Source organism: Hypomesus nipponensis, chromosome 26 (assembly GCF_054491055.1).
Source record: "Hypomesus nipponensis isolate SF chromosome 26, ASM5449105v1, whole genome shotgun sequence".
In the NCBI taxonomy this organism is placed as follows: domain Eukaryota; kingdom Metazoa; phylum Chordata; class Actinopteri; order Osmeriformes; family Osmeridae; genus Hypomesus; species Hypomesus nipponensis.
In genome coordinates, this window is record NC_140386.1 from 6,096,518 (window position 1) to 6,118,872 (window position 22,355).

At 45.8% G+C, this 22,355-nt stretch overlaps 1 protein-coding gene and 1 long non-coding RNA gene across 3 annotated transcripts; one reads left to right on the forward strand and one right to left on the reverse strand.

Annotated features, from left to right (window-relative positions):
- Positions 1-97: 97 nt before the first annotated feature.
- LOC146221173 (GDP-L-fucose synthase-like) lies at positions 98-10,730 on the reverse strand. Of its 2 annotated transcripts, XM_084692299.1 has the most exons (11): positions 10,600-10,730; positions 10,383-10,491; positions 6,123-6,283; positions 5,907-6,021; positions 1,983-2,111; positions 1,806-1,879; positions 1,587-1,720; positions 1,337-1,468; positions 1,148-1,227; positions 919-1,018; positions 98-673 (listed from the first exon to the last, which is right to left on the reverse strand). In XM_084692299.1, the coding sequence occupies exons 3-11, from the start codon at positions 6,278-6,280 to the stop codon at positions 618-620; spliced, it is 978 nt and encodes a 325-aa protein (XP_084548425.1). In that variant the 5' UTR covers positions 6,281-6,283; positions 10,383-10,491; positions 10,600-10,730; the 3' UTR covers positions 98-617. The 2 variants fall into 2 exon arrangements, with proteins under 2 accessions (XP_084548425.1, XP_084548426.1); XM_084692300.1 differs by lacking the exon at positions 10,600-10,730 and having other exon boundaries at positions 6,123-6,280; positions 10,383-10,511.
- Positions 10,731-10,819: 89 nt separating this feature from the next.
- Positions 10,820-13,203, forward strand: LOC146221174 (uncharacterized). The gene is made up of 2 exons (XR_014750731.1): positions 10,820-10,949; positions 12,149-13,203. It is a non-coding gene; the product is annotated as an uncharacterized LOC146221174 (long non-coding RNA).
- The last annotated feature ends 9,152 nt before the right edge of the window (positions 13,204-22,355 follow it).

The following is a 22,355-nucleotide window of genomic DNA, read 5'->3' on the forward strand; positions in this document are numbered from 1 at the left end:
AGTAAAATTCAAATGAGTTAAGTTCATCACACCACAGAAGAATGTGCCAACTACCCATCCAAATTCTAATGAAAAGTACAATATTTCAGACACATACTCCAGTGTAAAATACATTTATTTTTACCAGCTCCATGATTTAATAAAATAGATACAAAAACCACATCCCACAACTGAAAAACATCCAGTATGACCATTAGATTGGCCACCACATATTTAGGGTGGGGGAAAAATCGATTCACACATTTCAAAAATCAATTAATTTTTTTAAAGAAATGATTGAAAAATTATCAGGAATCGATTTTTAATCGAAGTGTGAGGTACCAAAAAAGTCCCAACCCTACCACATATGTACAATAATATAATCAACCTAAGTGAAGGCATGTATATCATTAAACACATTGAAAACTTGACTAATGTAAATTCTATGGCGTGTAGACAGAGGGCATTACACAGAAGAAAATGTCAAGTGTCTTGCTGACCTGTAAAGGCCTTACAGGAGCTCATTGATAGGGGTTATGGTACCTGAGCGAGACCGCATCAACAGTGAGGTAAATTCAGTACAGACAATCCTCATATGTTCTGCCTTTCTACAGTACCCAATTTGGCAGCGTTGACCGTCACTTACGAGCTGTGTCGTAATTGGCTACAAACCAGTCACATGTCTCCTTCAAAGCTGTAAAAACAGGGAGAAGAAAAGATTATGCGAGCATCAGTTAGGACAGGTCTCGATGTTGACTCAATTAGTCTGATTCAATGGTTCTCAACCCTGGTCCTCAGGGACCCCCTGTCCTGCACATTTTAGATGTTTCCCTGTTCCAACACACCTGATTCAAATGAATGGTCATTAACAGGCTTCTGCATTACTAGATAACGACTCATTCAGCTGGAGCAGGGTTGCCATCATATCAGAGCTCCTACCTTGATTGAAGGGCGTAAACTTGACGTCGGGCAGGTAGCGTCGCAGCTTGGCATTGCTGGCTGTCTTCTTGAACTGACCGTCTGATTTACTGGTGTCAAACTGGAGAACACGGTTAAAGAATGAAACTGTCATCTTTAATATTGATAGAAACATTTTGCGTTTTACGTGTGCCTGTCTGTATGACTGTTTATCTGACTGTAATGTTACATTCGTCCATTGAAAGGATACAACTACTTCTCCCTTGAACCCCAGGGCTTGGACAACAGACTCGGCTGCTTCCTTGATAGACAGCTCATCCTCCTCATCAACTGTGTCACACAGGCAGGAGCAAGACTTAAAACTCAGCAGTGTGTGGTTAAATAAATAAATGATTACAATACATCCAAATGTAGCCCCGGCCCCGTGTTGAGAACTCACCAGATAATATAATTGGATCCACTTCCTTGTATTCTCTCAGAACCCACAGAAAAAGACGGGCCAAATCTAAGGAGTAAATGAACTGCCTTCTGGGACTGCCTGAGCCCCACACTGTTAACGGACTCCCTTCCTCTAACAAAACAAACACACAATGGAGAGAAACAAAATAAAAGATCCAGTAGTTGGTAGGCATAGAGCTTACACAGGGGTTGGTCAAGTCATATGTTGACAGAGCAAGGGTGTGTCTTACGTTGTGCTATAAAGGCCTTGTGTATGAGGCCTGGCAATACATGTCCGTCCTCGATGCTGAAGTTGTCATGGGGACCAAACACATTCGTTGGGATAACTGCCGTGTAGCGACTCCCATACTTCTCTGCATGCGCACTGCAAAACACACACGCAAACTGATTGTGGAGACACGGCAGTAACAGATATTTATGAAATGATTCCTTCTGACTTCTCCACACACCAGTTGTGGACATCGATCATTCTTTTTGCGTAGGAATACCCAAAGTTGGACGGATGAGGAGGCCCGTTATGGATCTGGAGATGAGGAAATTAGATTAACATCAAGCCATTCAATAACCATCATATGGATATAACCTGTAACCGTGACACACACACACACACACACAGTGCCTCCTACCATGGTTTCGTCGATGGGGTATGTGGTCTTATCAGGGAAGATGCAGGTGGAGAGGCAGGACACCACCTTGACCACCCCCACCTCGTGGGCTGCCTGCAGTACGTTGTCGTTTATGTAGAGATTGTTCCTCTGAAGCAGACAGACAGATCCATTGGTATGACAGCCCCAAGTAAGCTCAAGTCTCTCCATTATCTATCTGGGTAAGAATATATATATATATATATATATTATTTATTTTTTTTGTGAAAATTATTTAAATCGAACAATATATTAATGTTTTAAAGCAGCCCACTTAAATATATAATACGTAAACCTAAGTCACCTAACACACAACTACAATAATTTAATAATAAAAAACAATTACACTATTAACAAGTAACAAAAAAATTCATGTTGAGTTGCTATTGTGGCAATCCAGGGGCTCAGCATCACGGACAGCGTCCCAGTTGACACCACAGGCACTCCGATCAGCACCGTGGGCAGCGGCATCACCTCTTGGTTGCCACAGTAACTGAACCAGCTTCAAACTTTAGCAGTTTTTTTGCAGAAAATTTACCATATTTATATATGGATATATAGTATATCTCATAATATAATTACAAATAATGAATTGAACGGTGAACACGTTCATATTATCTGAGGTCTAACTAAAACGTTACGGAATTTTCCTTCTCCTGAGGAGAGACGCTGTCTAAATCGAATGCTTGCACCATGTCGTTGCTCAGTGCCCGTAAAATGTTCGCTAGGTAGTCTAACCTAAACAAACGAACTCGACCTAGCACTACGTTACCTATGATTCATTCAGAGAATGTCTAATATAGAGAGAACTGCCACTCTCGGGAAACTTCCGGATTCTGAACTGGTTGAAATTCCATGTGAGGGCGCTAACGAGCGAGTGCAGAATGAATGGAGGTCTATTGACGGTACCCCTCAAAATCCACTTTTCTCAGGATATAATTTTTTGTCCAGTAATTTGAATTCTGAATTCGAAAGGGGAGGCCAAAAAGAGGCCTCTGGTCACTTACTTTTTTCTCTCAGGGCATCGACAACACAGCTGACAGGTTAGGCTCTCCCTGTCAATACACATGCTTGAAAGAGTTTTGGCTTGCTAATGTTGTTGCTAATGCTCCGACATTCTGATTCCGCTTCGGATGCCATCAAGCGGGAGCTCTGGTCGTATCAGTCCTTTACTAACCAATCAGCATTCAGTAGCAGAATGCTAGCGTGTTATGGGCAACAACGACTCACCATGTAAGAAATCAAAAGGACATAAGTACTTGTTCATACAATTTTCAACCTATAATCCATGTTGAACATGCACAAACTACAATCAAATCGGAGATTTTTCAATGACAATCAGGCGAAAGAGACAAATTTAGCCGTTTAGCTCCATAGACTCCCATTCAACATGCACTCGCTCGCGATCACCCCCAGTGGAACTCTGGTGGAACTGCAGCCAAATTCGGTACAATGGGGTTTAATAGGGAGTGGCAAGGCTCTCCTTAAACAGGCTCTGATTCATTGCACACACATGTAGACCAAAAAAGTAACGCTAGGTTGCTAGGTAACGGAAGCTAACTAAAGCTTGCTAGCTTCCGTTTCGAAAAAATCTGGTGGGAGCGTCAAAAATATTTCGTGCAAAGGGTCCCATTATTGTTGTCTCGATGCTCGTTAGAAGGTTTACCAAAATGTCAATACAAAACAAATTAAAAACGCTATGTCACAGCATTGTACTTTAATATATAGATACACACGTATAGTATAACATTACGGTTTTAAAATCCAATAAGGATATGCCTAAACATTTTATTTTCCTGATTTGAGCAGTTAGCCGAGGGGCCCTGTCAGGCCAAATAGTGTCCTAGGGCCAAATACTGTCCTACCTGACGTCACAATGCCATTCCGAAGGAAGGACGCGTCCGCCGCTATGGCTATGCCAACCTTAAATTCCTGAGACAGTTACGCGTGCTAGCAGGAAACTGTCATGGATGCTACACTGGTTACTAGGTAACTAGTTTGTATTTAGGCTTATTTAAACCAGTTTATTCTACTCTACGATTTAAAGTTTTCACTCCTTCGCTAGTGCTAGCTAGCTAGTTGTTCTTGTCGAAAGAATGACTGATTTAGCATCAATTTTAACAAACCGGGAAGGCAAAACGTATAGTATTCTACCTGCACGCATTGCTGTCTAATGTCGAACAAGTGAAAACTTTAAATCTTAAGAGTAGAATAAACTGGTTTTAACAAGCCTAAATACAAAACTTCATACCTAGTAACCAGGAGAGCAACTGTCAGGCCAAATAGTGTCCTAGGGCCATATACTGTCCTACTTTAACTTAATGCCGTTCCGAAGCAAGGACGCGTCCATCGCTATGCTGACCTTAAATTCTTGAGATAGTTAGGCGTGCTACCAGGAAAATGTCATGGTTGCTGCTCTACTGGTTACTAAGTATGAAGTTTTGCATTTAGGCTTGTAGCACGCGTGACGCCAGGTAGGACAGTATTTGGCCCTAGGACACAATTTGGCCTGACACAACCATGACATTTGCATACAATGTCGAACACGGCAACTACCTCATAGATGAAGTCAGAACTTTTTGGTTTGTTTTAATGGGATCAATAACTAATTGTTTAAAATTGTTCAGAGGCTTTTGTCAAAATAATGTTTTTTCAGTTAATTATGTTGAAATGCACTTGACAAGTGCTAAAAAACGTATTTGACATAAAAAAATGAAAATCCCTCTTAACATGTCTAGATATTGCAATTACAAAGCAGTATGTAAAATTGTGTAGCTTTACCTATTATGAGCCAAGAGTTGTCAAGCTTGACATGTGTGCTTGATGCCATTTTGAGAAAATCGCTGCTAAACATTTAGAAGTGTTAGAACGCTTTGTCTCGCTCCGTGTTCCCCCCCTTACTGCCATGACAAAAAAGTAAATAGCAATATATGATTTGGCTAGCCATATGCTTGAGAGAATAAGTTTCCAACAATATACAATTCAGTTATTTCTTAACTTGCTGAGACAAATTTCAATAAAAGATGGTAACAGACCATGACTTAAGGTTTTGTTACTCGGCAAAGGCGGTATAAAATCATTAAAACATATATTATTATTTTTTTACATTTTTGGGCAATATTTTTGGCATGTTATGAAAGTTTACTAGTTATAGAACCAAAATATCCAAATTGACAAACTGAACAAAAATCAGGGTTTTTGTCTGTAGTACCTGGCCTTAAGTAAGAAGCTGTAATTTGGTGTGCAGCAATGTAAGATGTGTACTCATTAATGAGTTAACTTCTTTCGTTGCTGCTGCATATCTTCTTTAAGAAATTTACGGAAGAAACGGTTTTGGACGATAATGGGGTCTGGAACGTTGGCAAGTTTGAATGGACGATAATGGGGTCGCTTGCTCTAGAACTCACGCATCTAGCTCAGTGTTAAAAAACAAGTTAAGTCTTTTATTCTCACTTTCCACATTAAAACTATGAAATTAACTGAACTATGAACGCGTTCAGAATTTAAATGGTGAACTATTAACGTGAACGATTCATATTTACTTGTATGAACTGAACTTTGAACGAGTTCATTAAAACTTTACGCAGAAAATGTACCAAGGAAAAAAAAGACGTTTTGGTACCCAACCCTAGGTAGGAATCAAAACCAGTCCGGGATATTAAGCTGTCATTTATTTTCCATTTACATTTAGCAGACGCTTTTATCCAGAGCGACTTACAGTAAACACAGGGACATTCCCCTGCGGCAAGTTGGGTGAAGTGCCTCGCCAAAGGACACAACGTAATTTTTTTGCACAGCCGGGAAACTAACTGGCAACCTTCTGATTAATAGCCCAATTCCCTAACCGCTCAGCCATCTTACTCTGTCTGTCAGACGGCTGTCACCATGATACAGCCTGGCTCTTACCCAAAAGTCCAGGTTGGCCTTCATGTTTTTGAAGAGGCCACCAACCATGGCAGCCAGGTGGATGACATGGGTAGGCTTGTGTTTCTGGAAAACAGCCAGCGTCTCTTGGAAATCCCTAAACACACACACACAATAAAGTTGTGTTTGTACTGAAGCAGGTGATTTGTCAAGTTGAACTTGTTTTAGTGTGCGTAGTTAAAACAGGTGAGCACTCACATGAGGTTGGCATCCTTGGAGGAGAGGAAGACCCACTGCTCCGCCTCCTTACTTCCTTCCTCCTCGTTGACGACGCGCTCTATTGCCTTGCCAACCAGGCCTGTGCCTCCCGTCACCAGCACCCGCATAGAGCCCTTCTGCTTTTCTGCACAATCCATCTGCTGAAAAAATATATTTGTTTCCTTTTGTTTGGCAAACTCCACACATACTGTTGGTATAGGACATAGTGTCAGGTTGCATGGCTGACTGACAAACCTGAGGCATGTACTACTAATCAAGATTTGGCATTAACAAGGTAACTTCAGGTTCAACCCAGGGTTTTCTGTATCACAACGGTGAATCACTTGTTACTGGGTTCAATCCCTGTGGTAACTCATGCTGAATGCCTAACCTGGTCGGGAGCAGGTTAAGTTGGAGATCAACCGGTATAAAAGCACCGCCCACAGACCCATTCATTCTTGATAATAAGGCTGTTCATAGAATATCCTGTGGAGCTTGGGGCGCGGATAGTGAGAGGTGCGCTCAGAAGAGCCAGAATATTTAGAAACCGACAAAACCCTTTAGCATTCCCTGATGAGCATCTTTATTGGGGTGTGCTTGCCTTTGGCGAGCACAAACCATTGTTATCTCACATATATATTTATTATTTTTATTATTATTGTTTATTTTTGCGCCCCTAAGGCTCAGTCAATACTTGGACTACATAGACAACGTCGATGTCAAAAGGTTCGTCTTGGTCGCGATTGCGTTAGTTCTATTGGGATTTATGTTCCGTTGCACGGTTTAGGTTTTAATTAAGTTTTTGTGGCAAAAGTGAAGCTAACGGTGGCTAACTTGCTAGCCACAGTCACTGACGCTACTGACGTCATTAACGTCACGAAATATCGCGCGACTACCTCTGGCAGAACATTAGTTTAGCAGCTCGTTAATTTCTGGGAGATAGCTAGGCTAACTGCTTTACTGCAAGGGAGCTGCAGAAACGCCACAAGCAAATAGGACAGGGTGATAACTATTTACTAATTTTACTTTGTGATATGAAAAACAATATAACCTGATATAAGGAAGTAGTTACATCTACTTTCGGAAACAGTAGTCTACTATTTCACTGAAGCATTAGCATCATGACATTAGCCTCTGTTGTCCCGGGGAACACATACTACAGCAGTTTATGATGCATCTGTTTTCAATCGTTAAAATAAACATTCCTCACAATTACATTTTCGTTGTAGGATTCTTTATGACATTAGATTACAAGTAAACTATTTGTTGGTGAAATTATCATTACCTGTGGTTTCAAACCAGTGTAGCTCACTGCAACGCTGTACTGTAGCATAGTATAGTACAGTAGCTAAACAAAAAACATCTCCACAGCTGTTTAAATTACAGTACAGTAGCCTACGTAGAAAGTCAACGGCACATGTTCGGCACTACCATTACTTAAATCTTTCAATAAGTGAAGCTATCTGACTAGTGACTACTAACCTGAACTCCATTGCCACAGCCTAAACTTCAATCTGTTCATGAAAATAATTCCTTTCAGCCTAGAAAGTACAACGGAAGTAACGTTAAATCGAATTCAACCAACGCAATCGCTACCAAGACAGTCTAGTAGTAGTTGTAGCGTACAATTTACCGGGGCAGCTTCTCCACACAGCAGGGCTATATAGCATTTTGCCTTTTTACTGACAATGATTGCTACCACTGACATTTTTATGAATTAGTGATTTTCCCCTAAATAAATGTCTCTTATTTAAGTTTTTGGGGGCATATTTTCAGTTAGCAGATGGTACTATTTGTTTATATTTATATTTTTACACCGGTCTGCCAAATGTATTCGTTTTGAGTCAACGAGGTTGCTGATCACCATTCCCTCTTGCAGGGGAAATGAGAAGACAACTATTTCATTCTACTTTTCACTCTTAGTATTTTGAGTTGTAAATGAGCAGAAAAAAATATGCTTTTAAATCTATGTAATCTTTATAAAAAATAAGTAGGCTATGCATTTTAATATAAAATATACAGAAATTTAATTTAAATACGGACCCCTGCAACTAACGCAAGTAAGCAAGCACACCCTACAATTTCCCCAGAAATTGTACCCTCTCTAGTTAAAGATATAGATTCTCAGCTGAGGGAATGATGTATCTTTGCCAGCTTCTTGAGCCGTATGTTGCAAATGCGACACAACAAAGCTGTGCACTCACAGTCCCACAGACTGTATGCATAGTGTTGCGTTATTTTGCTACGGGTACTTTGTGGGTGATGCGGAGAACCTGAGCAAAAACACGGTCTGACGCGTAATTCGCGAAGTGGTGCTTGCTTTAACAGCAAACTTGATTACATTTCTATAGGCCCTTTGTATACCAATATCCTACAAAAGGGACCTGACTTGTACTTGTTGACCTTAAAAAAAAAGTATTGCCTACTGCTACTTACCAGTTTGAATTATGTTTTTATATAATTTATTTTTTGCTCCCACGATCGTTTACCACTGCCAGGATTGCAGCTAAAATAATACAGCAACAAAAGTTTAACGTTATGGAATGCACAAGTGTAATTATGGTCATCTTATGCCTGGGGTAGTGACATCAATAAGTCATGTAATTTACGCATTTACAGCGCCTGATATTTGATGCCAGCTTTCCCTCCTTGATTTGGAAGTAGCGACTGTGTTGCTTTTTGCCTGTATTATGTGTCTGTATTCCTGATATGTTTGTAAGATTATTGTCTGCTCCTCCTGCGTGAAATATGCGGCTCTTTGTCCATGTTTGCGATTGGACATACAGTGCAAACACCGCCCCTTTTATGTGAAAGCGCGCGTCTCTAGATTGGACATACAGGACTACGGTTGTTGCCTAGTGAAGCCAGGTAACTGAAAGGAATCCAGGGCATGTTGACCTTGATTCATAGTACAGGCCTATGGTGAATCTAAAGAAAAACAATGGTGTCCTTTTGTGCTCAGGGTTTCTGTGTGTATTGTTGCTCAGGCCTCATGTATAAAAGGTTGCGTAGCATACCAGAAGATGGCGTACGGCCAAAACCTACAAAAAGTACAAAGAGACGTACCTGCGCACAGAAATATTCACATGTATAAAACCGGTTGCATACATCCTGCGCACCTTCTGATTAATAAGTATAGGTTTAGGCCAGTGGTCCCCAAACTACAGCCCGTGCATTTGGACCGGCCCTCTGAACAATGCCAGACATTTTTTTTAAACATTTATTTAAGAAATAATATGTCAAAGAAAAAGAAAAAATATGTCAGTTCACCCTGATTAATATGCATACGTTGGTAACTGTTTTGATTTCATAAGAAATTAATATGAAAAGGTTATTACGATAGTAATAATGCTCTTTTAATAGGCTATATATCCCTTGATATGTACGGATGTATGGTGCATAGCAAAATGATAAACTATTAATCTAGCATGATAAATACATTTTAAATCATAATAAAATCTCCACAAAAATAATGGTAGTCACTCCGGCCAATATTATAATTTTTTGTTACAGACCGACCCGGCCCCACATTAAAGAAAGAAAAATGTATCTCCCCTCGCAGAAAAAAGTTTTGGGATGCCTAGTTTTGGCCATATACAAATACTATAACACCTGTACAGGTGCCACGTTGCGTTGCTATATTAGGATCTCGGATCTTAACCCTGTAAGACCCGGTTTAAAATTACAACATCACTTTAAGGTCTCCAAAAAACACATTTGCAAATAATTTGGAAATAAATAACATAAATAAATAAAAATACGACATAAATGTGGTCATTAGCAATTAGAGAGCTAAATGTGACGTTGTAATTTTACAACCAGGGGTCTTACAGGGTTAAACGGGTATTGGTCATTCATTAAGTTATTGGCCACACATTGCTACCTAGGTATAATGTAGCTTACTTAGTGTAATATTAAATGATGGGGAACGTAAGTCAGTTAAGTAAATGAGTAGTTACTGTAAGTGAAGCCACGTTGATTTAACACAACGAGGCTGCAGAAATACCGGTTGTTAAACGATTTGCACACTTTCGCCAAACGCTTCAGTCCAATTAAGTTGGCTAGCTACATGCCAACTCTGCTAGCAGAAGCTAGTCAACTTTTGGTTGAAAACCTTACTACATGCGTTAGCCGACTCAGCTAGCTAGCTAATTATTTGTCGCAAGTACTGAAACAATCACACCCTTGCCAACAATATTAAGACATGACAATATTATCCAACGCTACGTACCCCAAGCAAGAAAAATTTATAGCTCTTACCAACTCGCTCGTCTTCTTTAGGAAACGTCTTCAGGCGATTTGAGTTGGGTATGGCTGCAGTCTGCCTGGAGCCTCCCGTGTCATCATTCCGAGAGGATTGGCAGTAAACCTTTAAATGACGTCATCAGTTAGATTGTTGCAGTTTTGGGGGCTTTGACAAAGGCCATGAAATCTCTAAATGACTACTTAATGACTTTAATGCTTTGTCTATACCCACATTAGGCTACTTAAATCAATTGTACAGTATTTATTTTGCTCTGTAAGCCAGTGCGGGAACAACGGTGGCCTAGCGCATGCGTGATTCATTTGCAGTCTGGATGCAGAGTTTGTGTGTCTGCTGCTGCGCGAGGCTATCATGAGACTGACTGCCTGAGGAGATAACCACACAGCACCTACTGCTCGTTGAGGACAGTACTGAAAAACGACCCGTTCTTTCACGTTAGAGTCTCTAAGATACCAGCAAGTCTCCGGAAAAAGTCTCTAGTCGGTTTTGAAAGTCGCGTGATAAAGCAAGAAAGCCGCTAAGTTGGCAACACTGCTCATTATGGGTGGGCGGATCGATAACAGGTATCAGTATTGATCGATACTCGCGTGATGAGATCAGTAGCTATTTAATGCTGGGGGCACACTACACGATTTCTTAAATCTTATAAGATTTTCAAACTGTGATAGACCACAAACAATCCTAGATTTAGCCGTTTTGCTCCTGTGATGTGCCATAATTTGACAAAGACAGCACACCACACACAAACAGATTTCCAGCCCGTGTGCCGATGTTACCACAATAAATCTCGCAAAATCTGTCGAGATTTAAGAATAAGCATAGCGGACGATATGCAGGAAGAAATTGCGATGATAATGTTTGAAATGATTTTCACAGAAAATTCACGTAAAAAAGAAAAGGGTTTGCTGTTGCCACAAATCAATTCCATTTAACTTTGTGCTGCGCCGTGACGCCGTTTGTTATGCTTCCGTCTTCTCTCAGCTTGCTTTCTGATTGGATATTGTTTCGTTTCACGTGGTAAACTCGGCGTTTGTCCTCGGGGTTCCCCACACACATCAGGATTTCTGATCGCAAATATTCAACATATTGAATATTTAGGATTCGCGATCGGTCGCCTCCGACGTCCTTCCGAGCAGATTTGGCCACTCTTCACACACGTCACACCAAGGGAACATCTGAAAAATTAACTTGTCGAACCATCAAGATAATCGGGACGTTACCTAGGATTGTCGGAAGGGGCGAAATTGACCCGATTATCCTGTGTAGTGTGTCCCCACCATAAGTTTCAATTTCTCTTCTTCGTCACATTCAGTACACAACTCCCTTTACAACATAGCCTATGTTTGTGCAAACACCGCTTTCTCACTTCACTCAAACTCACTTTGCCTCTCCCCAACCTGTGAGTTGTTGCCGGCATGCACGACTCAGCAGCGTTTTGACAAAACTCTTTGTCCTGTGTTTTATTACGATCATAATCATGATCAAATAATTTAAAGGAAAATTATTCAATGATCATGAAAAAAAAGGTGCATATTTATGATACATTCACTGTATAATTTATGAGGTATTGCTTTCCCTTAAACAAAAGTAGGTTATAAGCTGCTTTTCTAAGTAAAAAGTATCGGTAGTAGGCTATTGGCAATATAGCTGGCCCTAGGGTTAGCTGTATTTGGTATCGGATCGATACCTCGTGTGTGAATGATTTCTGTGTTTTTCCACATGTGCATATTAAATGGTGTGTGTGTGTGTGTCTGTTTCTCAGGTACATGATAGTGAAATGCAAGGACAAAGAGACCCAGCAGAGAGACCCCAAGACCCACCGCCAGAATCCTTCTTTCTATTCAGTCCTAACATGGACAACCCTCCCTACAGAGTGAGCCGTACAAAGTTGCCAAATGTACTTTGTCTTCACTGTAATGTGCAGTTCCAAAGAAAAAATATCAAGAAGCACTTTTACAGACAACACATCAATAAAGCTGTCAGAGACATCACTGCAAATTCCCATCTGAATGCTGTATGCATTGACACACATGGGTGCTCAGTATTTTCAGTGGGTGCTCAAACCCCAGAGCAGCACCCATGGTATTAGGCACCTATGGCTGTTACTGTTTAGTTAAAAAAACACAGAAAACACAAATAAAGGAAGGAGACATAGTGGACCAGACGCAAGCTTTTATTTTGGAAAGTAGAAGCTCGGGTATGGCACCAGACGAGCTGGCATGAGACAAGAGGGCACAGGAGGCTCCAGGCTCCAGCCATACAGTCTTGGAAAATTTTCATGCTGGTGACGCCACCTACGGTCTTCTTCAGACAACCGCCTGGTGTTCCCACTGCTCAAGACCGCCCGGTCCCAACACAAGCTCTTCTCCTGTCTGGCCCCCCAGTGGTGGAATCAACTCCCCACCTCCATCAGAGACACTGACTGTGTCCCCACCTTCAAGAAAAGGCTCAAGACGCACTTGTTCCGGGAGTACAACGGTACTTAGGAATGGTTTGCTGGACCCAATGTTACTTTCCTCAAGGATCACAAAGTTGTTCACAATATGTGCTTCATGTTTTGGCTACCCGCAATGTTTTTGGGGCTATCTTTTTGTTATTATCAATGACTTATGCACTTTGTAAAGCTCTCTCTTGGAAGTCGCTTTGGATAAAAGCGTCTGCTAAATTAATACATGTAAATGTAAATGTAAACATCGCAGCTACATGTCATATCAATTTGCATTCAACATTTGCTTATGCCTGTGTGTGTCATCCCACATTCTGCTTACTTGGTCCACATATAGTGAGTGCAGTGTACTTAATAAAGAGCTGCTCCCAGTTTAATGTTCAGTTGATCACCTGCCGATCCAAGATGAAGCTGATCTTGACTCTCTGCATTACCTGGGCTCTTCTCCTCACAGGTAACACAACATACTCTACTGAGCTGAACCACACCCAAGGAGTTTCTTAAAGGGGCTATTGACTGGGTTTTTGGAGTATTTCACATTGTTCCTTAAGGTCTCCAACGAGGGAGTGTAACATTGGTTAGGCTGAAAATGTCCCGGGTGCTGTTCTATGCCCCGTGATGCTTCCAGTGAATTTGTCCTGGGGAAAAATGCTAGTTTTTCTCATTTTATGGTATGCTCATGAATATATAGATGAGCTGCACGCTGATTGGTTGGTCTACAACGAGTGAAGCTGCGGAGAAAAGACGCAACATGGCCAACACTCACTGATACATCAGAGGTGGAGACTTGAAATTAAAACATACAAATAAGTCTATTGTGACAACACAACACTGTTTTCAACAGATTGACTTGATACCATTTCAAATGATTACGTTAGTTGTTTCCACTTCTGTTGTCGAAGCATACAGGATCAACTTAGGTGGGTAACACTACAGCTTAGCAAACAAACTATCGTGATTCAACTCAGCTTCAGTTAGCTCTAGCTATCTTGCTGAAAAATAGGTCTGGACAAACATGCATCTTGAATTGTAGATTTACATGACAACACAGGTTATTTATTTGAATGAAACACAGTCAGGAACATAAAAAAACGTTAGCCCCATTGCCAGTAAACTAAATCATCACACATTCTACCGATGCTAGATACAGGCAAGATACGTTAGCATTGCTAATAACTGTTAAGGACAACATCATACTACAGCTTGGCTGTGATGAACATAAGGTCGGAACACCTCTTTTCAGCAACAGCTTCATTGCAAATCCTGCTTTACATTGTCATAGGTTTTCAAAACTTTACTCAGTGTAAGGGTTCGAGCGTAATTGAGGGTCAAACTGCACAGGGATCTTCTCATAGACAAACATCACACCCCATCGAGTGTTTGGTGCCTTGGGAACACTGAAAAGTGTCAGCATTCCCTGTACAGGCTGGAACACTGCATTTACGACCGTAGTCCATTTTCAATATCCTTGAAAAATGTTCTTCTTAGTAATTCCGTGGAAGTACACAGAGCATCACGCAGCAAATTTTGGGGTGTGACAAAGGTACAGACCAAAGCCAAAAAAGGTGGAGCCCCCGTTTTAACGTCACAGTGGATTTTTTTTAACCCACCGTTTTACAGCAGCAGTTTCAAATGTGAGATTTGCATAGGAAAGAGGTGTCAATGGACTTTGTGGTTCACTGTATGTTCATTTTACCCATTAAACTGTCGTTATTCAACGGTAACAAGGTAAATTCAGTTCTGCAAACAATGACCCCTTTAATGAATTACATGCATGATGGTGGGATACAGGTCGAAAGAGGTTTTAAGTATGGTTTTGATTATGTCCTTACTGTATATATTCTATAGACCATTTATAATAAGTTTCTTGAAAAATTGTTCTAAATTTCTATTTGTCTTTTGGGGAGCCCCCACTACTGGTCCAGTGACAACCCAAGCTGCAACCATTGGTGCACCAACTATTACAGCCTCAAATACTGATCTGGTGACTACCACAGCCTCCACTACTAATCTGGTGACTACCACATCCCCCACTACGGGTCCGGCGACCACCACAACCTCCACTACTGATCTGGTGACTACCAAATCCCCCACTACTGATCCAGTGGCCACCACAGCCCCCACTAACAATCCGGTGACCACCACAGTTATCAAAGACCCCATTGCTAGTCTGGGGACTACACCAGCCACGACTACGGGTGTGACCACCACAGCCCCCACTACTGATCCTGTGACCACCACAGCCCCCACTTCTGGTCCGGTAACCACCACAGCCCCCACTACTGGTCTGATGTCTACCACAGCCCCCACTTCTGGTTCGGTAACCACCACAGCCCCCAATACTGGTCTGATGTCTACCACAGCCCCCACTACTGATCCGGTGACCACCACAACCCCCACTTCTGGTCCGGTAACCACCACAGCCCCAACTACTGGTCTGATGTCTACCACAGCCCCCACTAATGGTCCAGTGATCACCCAAACTCCCACTTTTGGTGCGCAAACTACCACAGTCTCCACTACTGGTCTGGAGACAACCACAGCCCCATCTAAGGATCCGGTGACCACCACAGTTATCAAAGACCCCACTGCTAGTCTGGGGACTACACCAGCCACGACTACGGGTGTGACCACCACAGCCCCCACTACTGATCCGGTGACCACCACAACCCCCACTTCTGATCCGGTAACCACCACAGCCCCAACTACTGGTCTGATGTCTACCACAGCCCCCACTAATGGTCCAGTGATCACCCAAGCTCCCACTTTTGGTGCGCCAACTACCACGGTCTCCACTACTGGTCTGGAGACAACCACAGCCCCCACTAACGGTCCGGTGACCACCACAGTTATCAAAGACCCCACTGCAAGTCTGGGGACTACACCAACCACCACTATGGGTGTGACCAGCAAAGCTCCCACTACTGATCCGGTGACTACCACAACCCCCACTTCTGATCCGGTGACCACCACAGCCCCCACTACTGATACAGTGACCACCACAGCCCCCACTACTGGTTTGATGTCTACCACAGCCCCCACTACTGATCCGGTAACCACCACAGCCCCCACTACTGGTCTGATGTCTACCACAGCCCCCACTTCTGGTCCGGTAACCACCACAGCCTCCAACACTGGTCTGATGTCTACCACAGCCCCCACTTCTGGTCCGGTAACCACCACAGCCCCCACTACTGATCCGGTGACCACCACAACCCCCACTTCTGGTCCGGTAACCACCACAGCCCCCACTAACGGTCTGATGTCTACCACAGCCCCCACTAATGGTCCAGTGATCACCCAAGCTCCCACTTTTGGTGCGCCAACTACCACGGTCTCCACTACTGGTCTGGAGACAACCACAGCCCCCACTAACGGTCCGGTGACCACCATAGCCCCCCAAGACCCCACTGCTAGTCTGGGGACTACACCACCCACCACTAAGGGTGTGACCAGCAAAGCCCCCACTACTGATCCGGTGACTACCACAACCCCCACTTCTGATCCGGTGACCACCACAGCCCCAACTACTGATCCAGTGACCACCACAGCTCCCACTACTGGTTTGATGTCTACCACAGCCCCCACTACTGATCCGGTGACCAACACAGCCCCCACTTCTGGTCTGGTAACCACCACAGCCTCCAATACTCGTCTGATGTCTACCACAGCCCCCACTACTGATCCGGTGACCACCACAACCCCACCTACTGGTCTGATGTCTACCACAGCCCCCACTTCTGGTTCGGTAACCACCACAGCCCCCAATACTCGTCTGATGTCTACCACAGCCCCCACTACTGATCCGGTGACCACCACAACCCCACCTACTGGTCTGATGTCTACCACAGCCCCCACTACTGATCCGGAGACCACCACAGCCCCCACTTCTGGTCCGGTGACCACCACAACCCCCACTTCTGATCCGGTAACCACCACAGCCCCAACTACTGGTCTGATGTCTACCACAGCCCCCACTAATGGTCCAGTGATCACCCAAGCTCCCACTTTTGGTGCGCCAACTACCACGGTCTCCACTACTGGTCTGGAGACAACCACAGCCCCCACTAACGGTCCGGTGACCACCACAGTTATCAAAGACCCCACTGCAAGTCTGGGGACTACACCAACCACCACTATGGGTGTGACCAGCAAAGCTCCCACTACTGATCCGGTGACTACCACAACCCCCACTTCTGATCCGGTGACCACCACAGCCCCCACTACTGATCCAGTGACCACCACAGCCCCCACTACTGGTTTGATGTCTACCACAGCCCCCACTACTGATCCGGTGACCACCACAGCCCCCACTACTGGTCTGATGTCTACCACAGCCCCCACTTCTGGTCCGGTAACCACCACAGCCTCCAACACTGGTCTGATGTCTACCACAGCCCCCACTTCTGGTTCGGTAACCACCACAGCCCCCACTACTGGTCTGATGTCTACCACAGCCCACACTACTGATCCGGTGACCACTACAACCCCCACTTCTGGTCCGGTAACCACCACAGCCCCAACTACTGGTCTGATGTCTACCACAGCCCACACTACTGATCCGGAGACCACCACAGCCCCCACTTCTGGTCCGGTAACCACCATAGCCCCCACTACTGATCCGGTGAACACCACAGCCCCCACTACTGGTCTGATGTCTACCACAGCCCCCACTACTGATCCGGTGACCACCACAACCCCCACTTCTGGTCCGGTAACCACCACAGCCCCAACTACTGGTCTGATGTCTACCACAGCCCCCACTAATGGTCCAGTGATCACCCAAGCTCCCACGTTTGGTGCGCCAACTACCACGGTCTCCACTACTGGTCTGGAGACAACCACAGCCCCCACTAACGGTCCGGTGACCACCACAGTTATCAAAGACCCCACTGCAAGTCTGGGGACTACACCACCCACCACTAAGGGTGTGACCAGCAAAGCCCCCACTACTGATCCGGTGACTACCACAACCCCCACTTCTGATCCGGTGACCACCACAGCCCCAACTACTGATCCAGTGACCACCACAGCTCCCACTACTGGTTTGATGTCTACCACAGCCCTCACTACAGATCCGGTGACCAACACAGCCCCCACTTCTGGTCCGGTAACCACCACAGCCCCAACTAACGGTCCGGTGACCACCACAGTTATCAAAGACCCCACTGCAAGTCTGGGGACTACACCACCCACCACTATGGGTGTGACCAGCAAAGCCCCCACTACTGATCCGGTGACTACCACAACCCCCACTTCTGATCCGGTGACCACCACAGCCCCCACTACTGATACAGTGACCACCACAGCTCCCACTACTGGTTTGATGTCTACCACAGCCCTCACTACAGATCCGGTGACCAACACAGCCCCCACTTCTGGTCCGGTAACCACCACAGCCCCCACTACTGGTCTGATGTCTACCACAGCCCCCACTTCTGGTCCGGTAACCACCACAGCCTCCAACACTGGTCTGATGTCTACCACAGCCCACACTACTGATCCGGAGACCACCACAGCCCCCACTTCTGGTCCGGTAACCACCACAGCCCCCACTACTGATCCGGTGAACACCACAGCCCCCACTACTGGTCTGATGTCTACCACAGCCCCCACTACTGATCCGGTGACCACCACAACCCCCACTTCTGGTCCGGTAACCACCACAGCCCCCACTAATGGTCCAATGATCACCCAAGCTCCCACTTTTAGTGCACCAACTACCACGGCCTCCACTACTGGTCTGGAGACAACCACAGCCCCCACTAACGGTCCGGTGACCACCACAGTTATCAAAGACCCCACTGCAAGTCTAGGGAGTACACCACACACCACTACGGATGTGACCAGCAAAGCCCCCACTACTGATCCGGTGACCACCACAACCCCCACTACTAATCCGGTGACCACCACAGCCCCCACTACTGATCCTGTGAACACCACAGCCCCCACTACTGGTTTGATGTCTACCACAGCCCCCACTACTGATCCGGTGACCAACACAGCCCCCACTTCTGGTCTGGTAACCACCACAGCCTCCAATACTGGTCTGATGTCTACCACAGCCCCCACTTCTGGTTCGGTAACCACCACAGCCCCCAATACTGGTCTGATGTCTACCACAGCCCCCACTACTGATCCGGTGACCACCACAACCCCCACTTCTGGTCCGGTAACCACCACAGCCCCACCTACTGGTCTGATGTCTACCACAGCCCACACTACTGATCCGGTGACCACCAGAGCCCCCACTTCTGGTCCGGTAACCACCACAGCCCCAACTACTGGTCTGATGTCTACCACAGCCCCCACTAATGGTCCAGTGATCACCCAAGCTCCCACTTTTGGTGCGCCAACTACCACGGTCTCCACTACTGGTCTGGAGACAACCACAGCCCCCATTAACGGTCCGGTGACCACCACAGTTATCAAAGACCCCACTGCAAGTCTGGGGACTACACCAACCACCACTATGGGTGTGACCAGCAAAGCCCCCACTACTGATCCGGTGACCACAACAACCCCCACTACTGATCCGGTGACCACCACAGCCCCCACTACTGATCCGGTGACCACCACAGCCCCCACTACTGGTTTGATGTCTACCACAGCCCCCACTACTGATCCGGTGACCAACACAGACCCCACTTCTGGTCCGGTAACCACCACAGCCCCCACTACTGGTCTGATGTCTACCACATACCCCACTAGTGGTCCGGTGACCACCACAGCCCCCACTAACGGTCCGATGACCACCACTGTTATCAAAGACCCCACTGCTAGTCTGGGGACTACACCAGCCACCACTACGGGTGTGACCAGCAAAGCCCCCACTACTGATCCGGAGACCACCACAGCCCCCACTACTGATCCGGTGACCACCACAGCCCCCACTACTGGTCTGATGTCTACCACAGCCCCCACTACTGATCCGGTGACCACCACAACCCCCACTTCTGGTCCGGTAACCACCACAGCCCCCACTAACGGTCCAATGATCACCCAAGCTCCCACTTTTGGTGCACCAACTACCACAGCCTCCACTACTGGTCTGGAGACAACCTCAGCCCCCACTAACGGTCCGGTGACCACCACAGTTATCAAAGACCCCACTGCAAGTCTGGGGACTACACCACACACCACTACGGGTGTGACCAGCAAAGCCCCCACTACTGATCCGTTGACCACCACAACCCCCACTACTGATCCGGTGACCACCACAGCCCCCACTACTGATCCGGTGACCAACACAGGCCCCACTTCTGGTCCGGTAACCACCACAGCCCCCACTACTGGTCTGATGTCTACCACAGCCCCCACTAATGGTCCGGTGACCACCCAAGCTCTCACTATTGGAGCACCAACTACCACAGCCTCCACTACTGATCTGGTGACTACCCAAACCCCCACTACTGGTCCGGTGACCACCCAAGCTCCCACTATTGGTGCACCAACTATTGCAGCCTCCACTACTGATCTGATGACTACCACAGCTCCCACTACTGGTCCGGTGAATACCACAGCCCCCGCTACTGGTCCAGTAACGACCACAGCCCTCACAACTGGTCCGGTGACCACCACAGCCCCCAATACTGGTCTGATGTCTACCACAGCCCCCACTAATGTTCCGGTGACTAACAAAGCCCCCACTACTGGCCTGGTGACCACCCAAGCTCCCATTATTGGTGCACCCACTACCATAGCCTCCACTACTAATCTGGTGACTACCACAGCCCCCACTACTGGTCCGGGGACCACCACAGCCTCCACTACTAGTCTGGTGACTACCACAGCCCCGACTAACAGTCCGATGACCACCACTGTTATCAAAGACCCCACTGCTAGTCTGGGGACTACACCAGCGACCACTACGGGTGTGACCAGCAAAGCCCCCACTACTGATCCGGAGACCACCACAGCCCCCACTTCTGGTCCGGTAACCACCACAGTCCCCACTACTGGTCCGGTGACTACCACAGCCCCCACTACTGGTCCGGTGACTACCAAAGCCCCCACTACTGGTCCGGTGACTACCCAAGCTCCCACTATTGGTGCACCAACTATTATATTCTCCACTACTGATCTGATGACTACCACAGGTCCCACTACTGGTCCGGTGACGACCACAGCCCCCACTACTGGTCCAGTAATGACCAAAGCCCCCACAACTGGTCCGGTGACCACCACAGCCCCCACTACTGGTCCGATGATAACCACAGCCCCCACTACTGATCTGGTGACTACCACAGCCCCCACTAATGGTCCAGTGACTACCACAGCCCCCACTATTGGTCCGGTGACTCCCACAGCCCCCAGTACTGGTCCGGTGACCACCCAAGCTCCCACTATTAGTGTGCCAACTACCACAGCCTCCACTACTGATCTGGTGACTACCACAGCTCCTACTACTGGTCCGGTGACCACCCAAGCTCCCATGATAGGTGCGCCAACTACCACAGTCTTCACTACTAGTCCAGTAACCACTACAGCCTCCACTACTGATCTGGTGACTACCAGAGCTCCCACTACTGGTCTGATGACCACCAAAGCTCCTACTATTGGTGAACCAACTATTACAGCCTCAACTACTGATCTGATGAGTACGACAGCTCCCACTACTGGTCCGGTGACTACCACAGCCCCCACTACAGGTCGAGTAACGACCACAGTCTCCAGAACTGGTCCTGTCACCACCACAGCCCCCACTACTGGTCCGGTGACTCACACAGCCTCCACTACTGATCCGATGACCACCCTTGCTCCCACAATTCGTACGCAAACTACCACATTCTCCACTACTAGTCTGGTGACTATCACAGCCCCCACTACTGATCTGGTAACAACCACAGCCCCCCGTACAGGTCCGGTGACTACCACAGCCCCCACTACTGGTCCAATAACCACCACAGCCACCACTACTGGTCCAATAACCACCACAGCCCCCACTACTGGTCCAGGAACCACCACAGCCCCCACTATTGGTCCGGTAACCACCACAGCCACCACTACTGGTCCAGTGACCACCAAAACCACCCCTATTCGTCCATTGACTACCAAAACCACCACTAAAAACACAAGCCCCTCTACTGGTCCAGTGAGTTTAGTTCTTATGTCAATCTGGGTCACTGTGTTGATCAAACTTACCTACTAAATATACATAAAGACGCATGCACAATCTCTGATTTGTTAAAGAAACAGAAACATATGAACATGATGCAACATGATATATGATTGTCACAGAATCCTCAGTGATATGATGTGTGTTTGACAGCATGCCCTTGTTCACTTATATTTTACATATATATATATATATTACTTATGTATTTATTTTACTGTACAACATGTTTTTTTAATAGTTGACCATTATTTATACTAATAAGATCATAAGGATTTAGGACCTGTTAAGAGAATGACTTTTAGGAAACATTCAGTAAAAACAGTATGTTCTTTTTCTGAATTCTGTTAAGAACTTTGTAATAAGCCGCTTTTGATAAGGTCTGTTATTTTTGTTGTAAAACAAAAA

Excerpts from the sequence above, each read along its gene's own strand:
- LOC146221173 (XM_084692299.1), bottom strand. The coding sequence starts at position 6,280 with ATGGATTGTGCAGAAAAGCAGAAGGGCTCTATGCGGGTGCTGGTGACG. Across the intron at positions 1,721-1,805 it reads ATGATCGATGTCCACAACTG|TGCGCATGCAGAGAAGTATG; the intron begins GTGTGTGGAGAA and ends TGTGTTTTGCAG. Across the intron at positions 674-918 it reads GTTTACGCCCTTCAATCAAG|CTTTGAAGGAGACATGTGAC; the intron begins GTAGGAGCTCTG and ends CTGTTTTTACAG.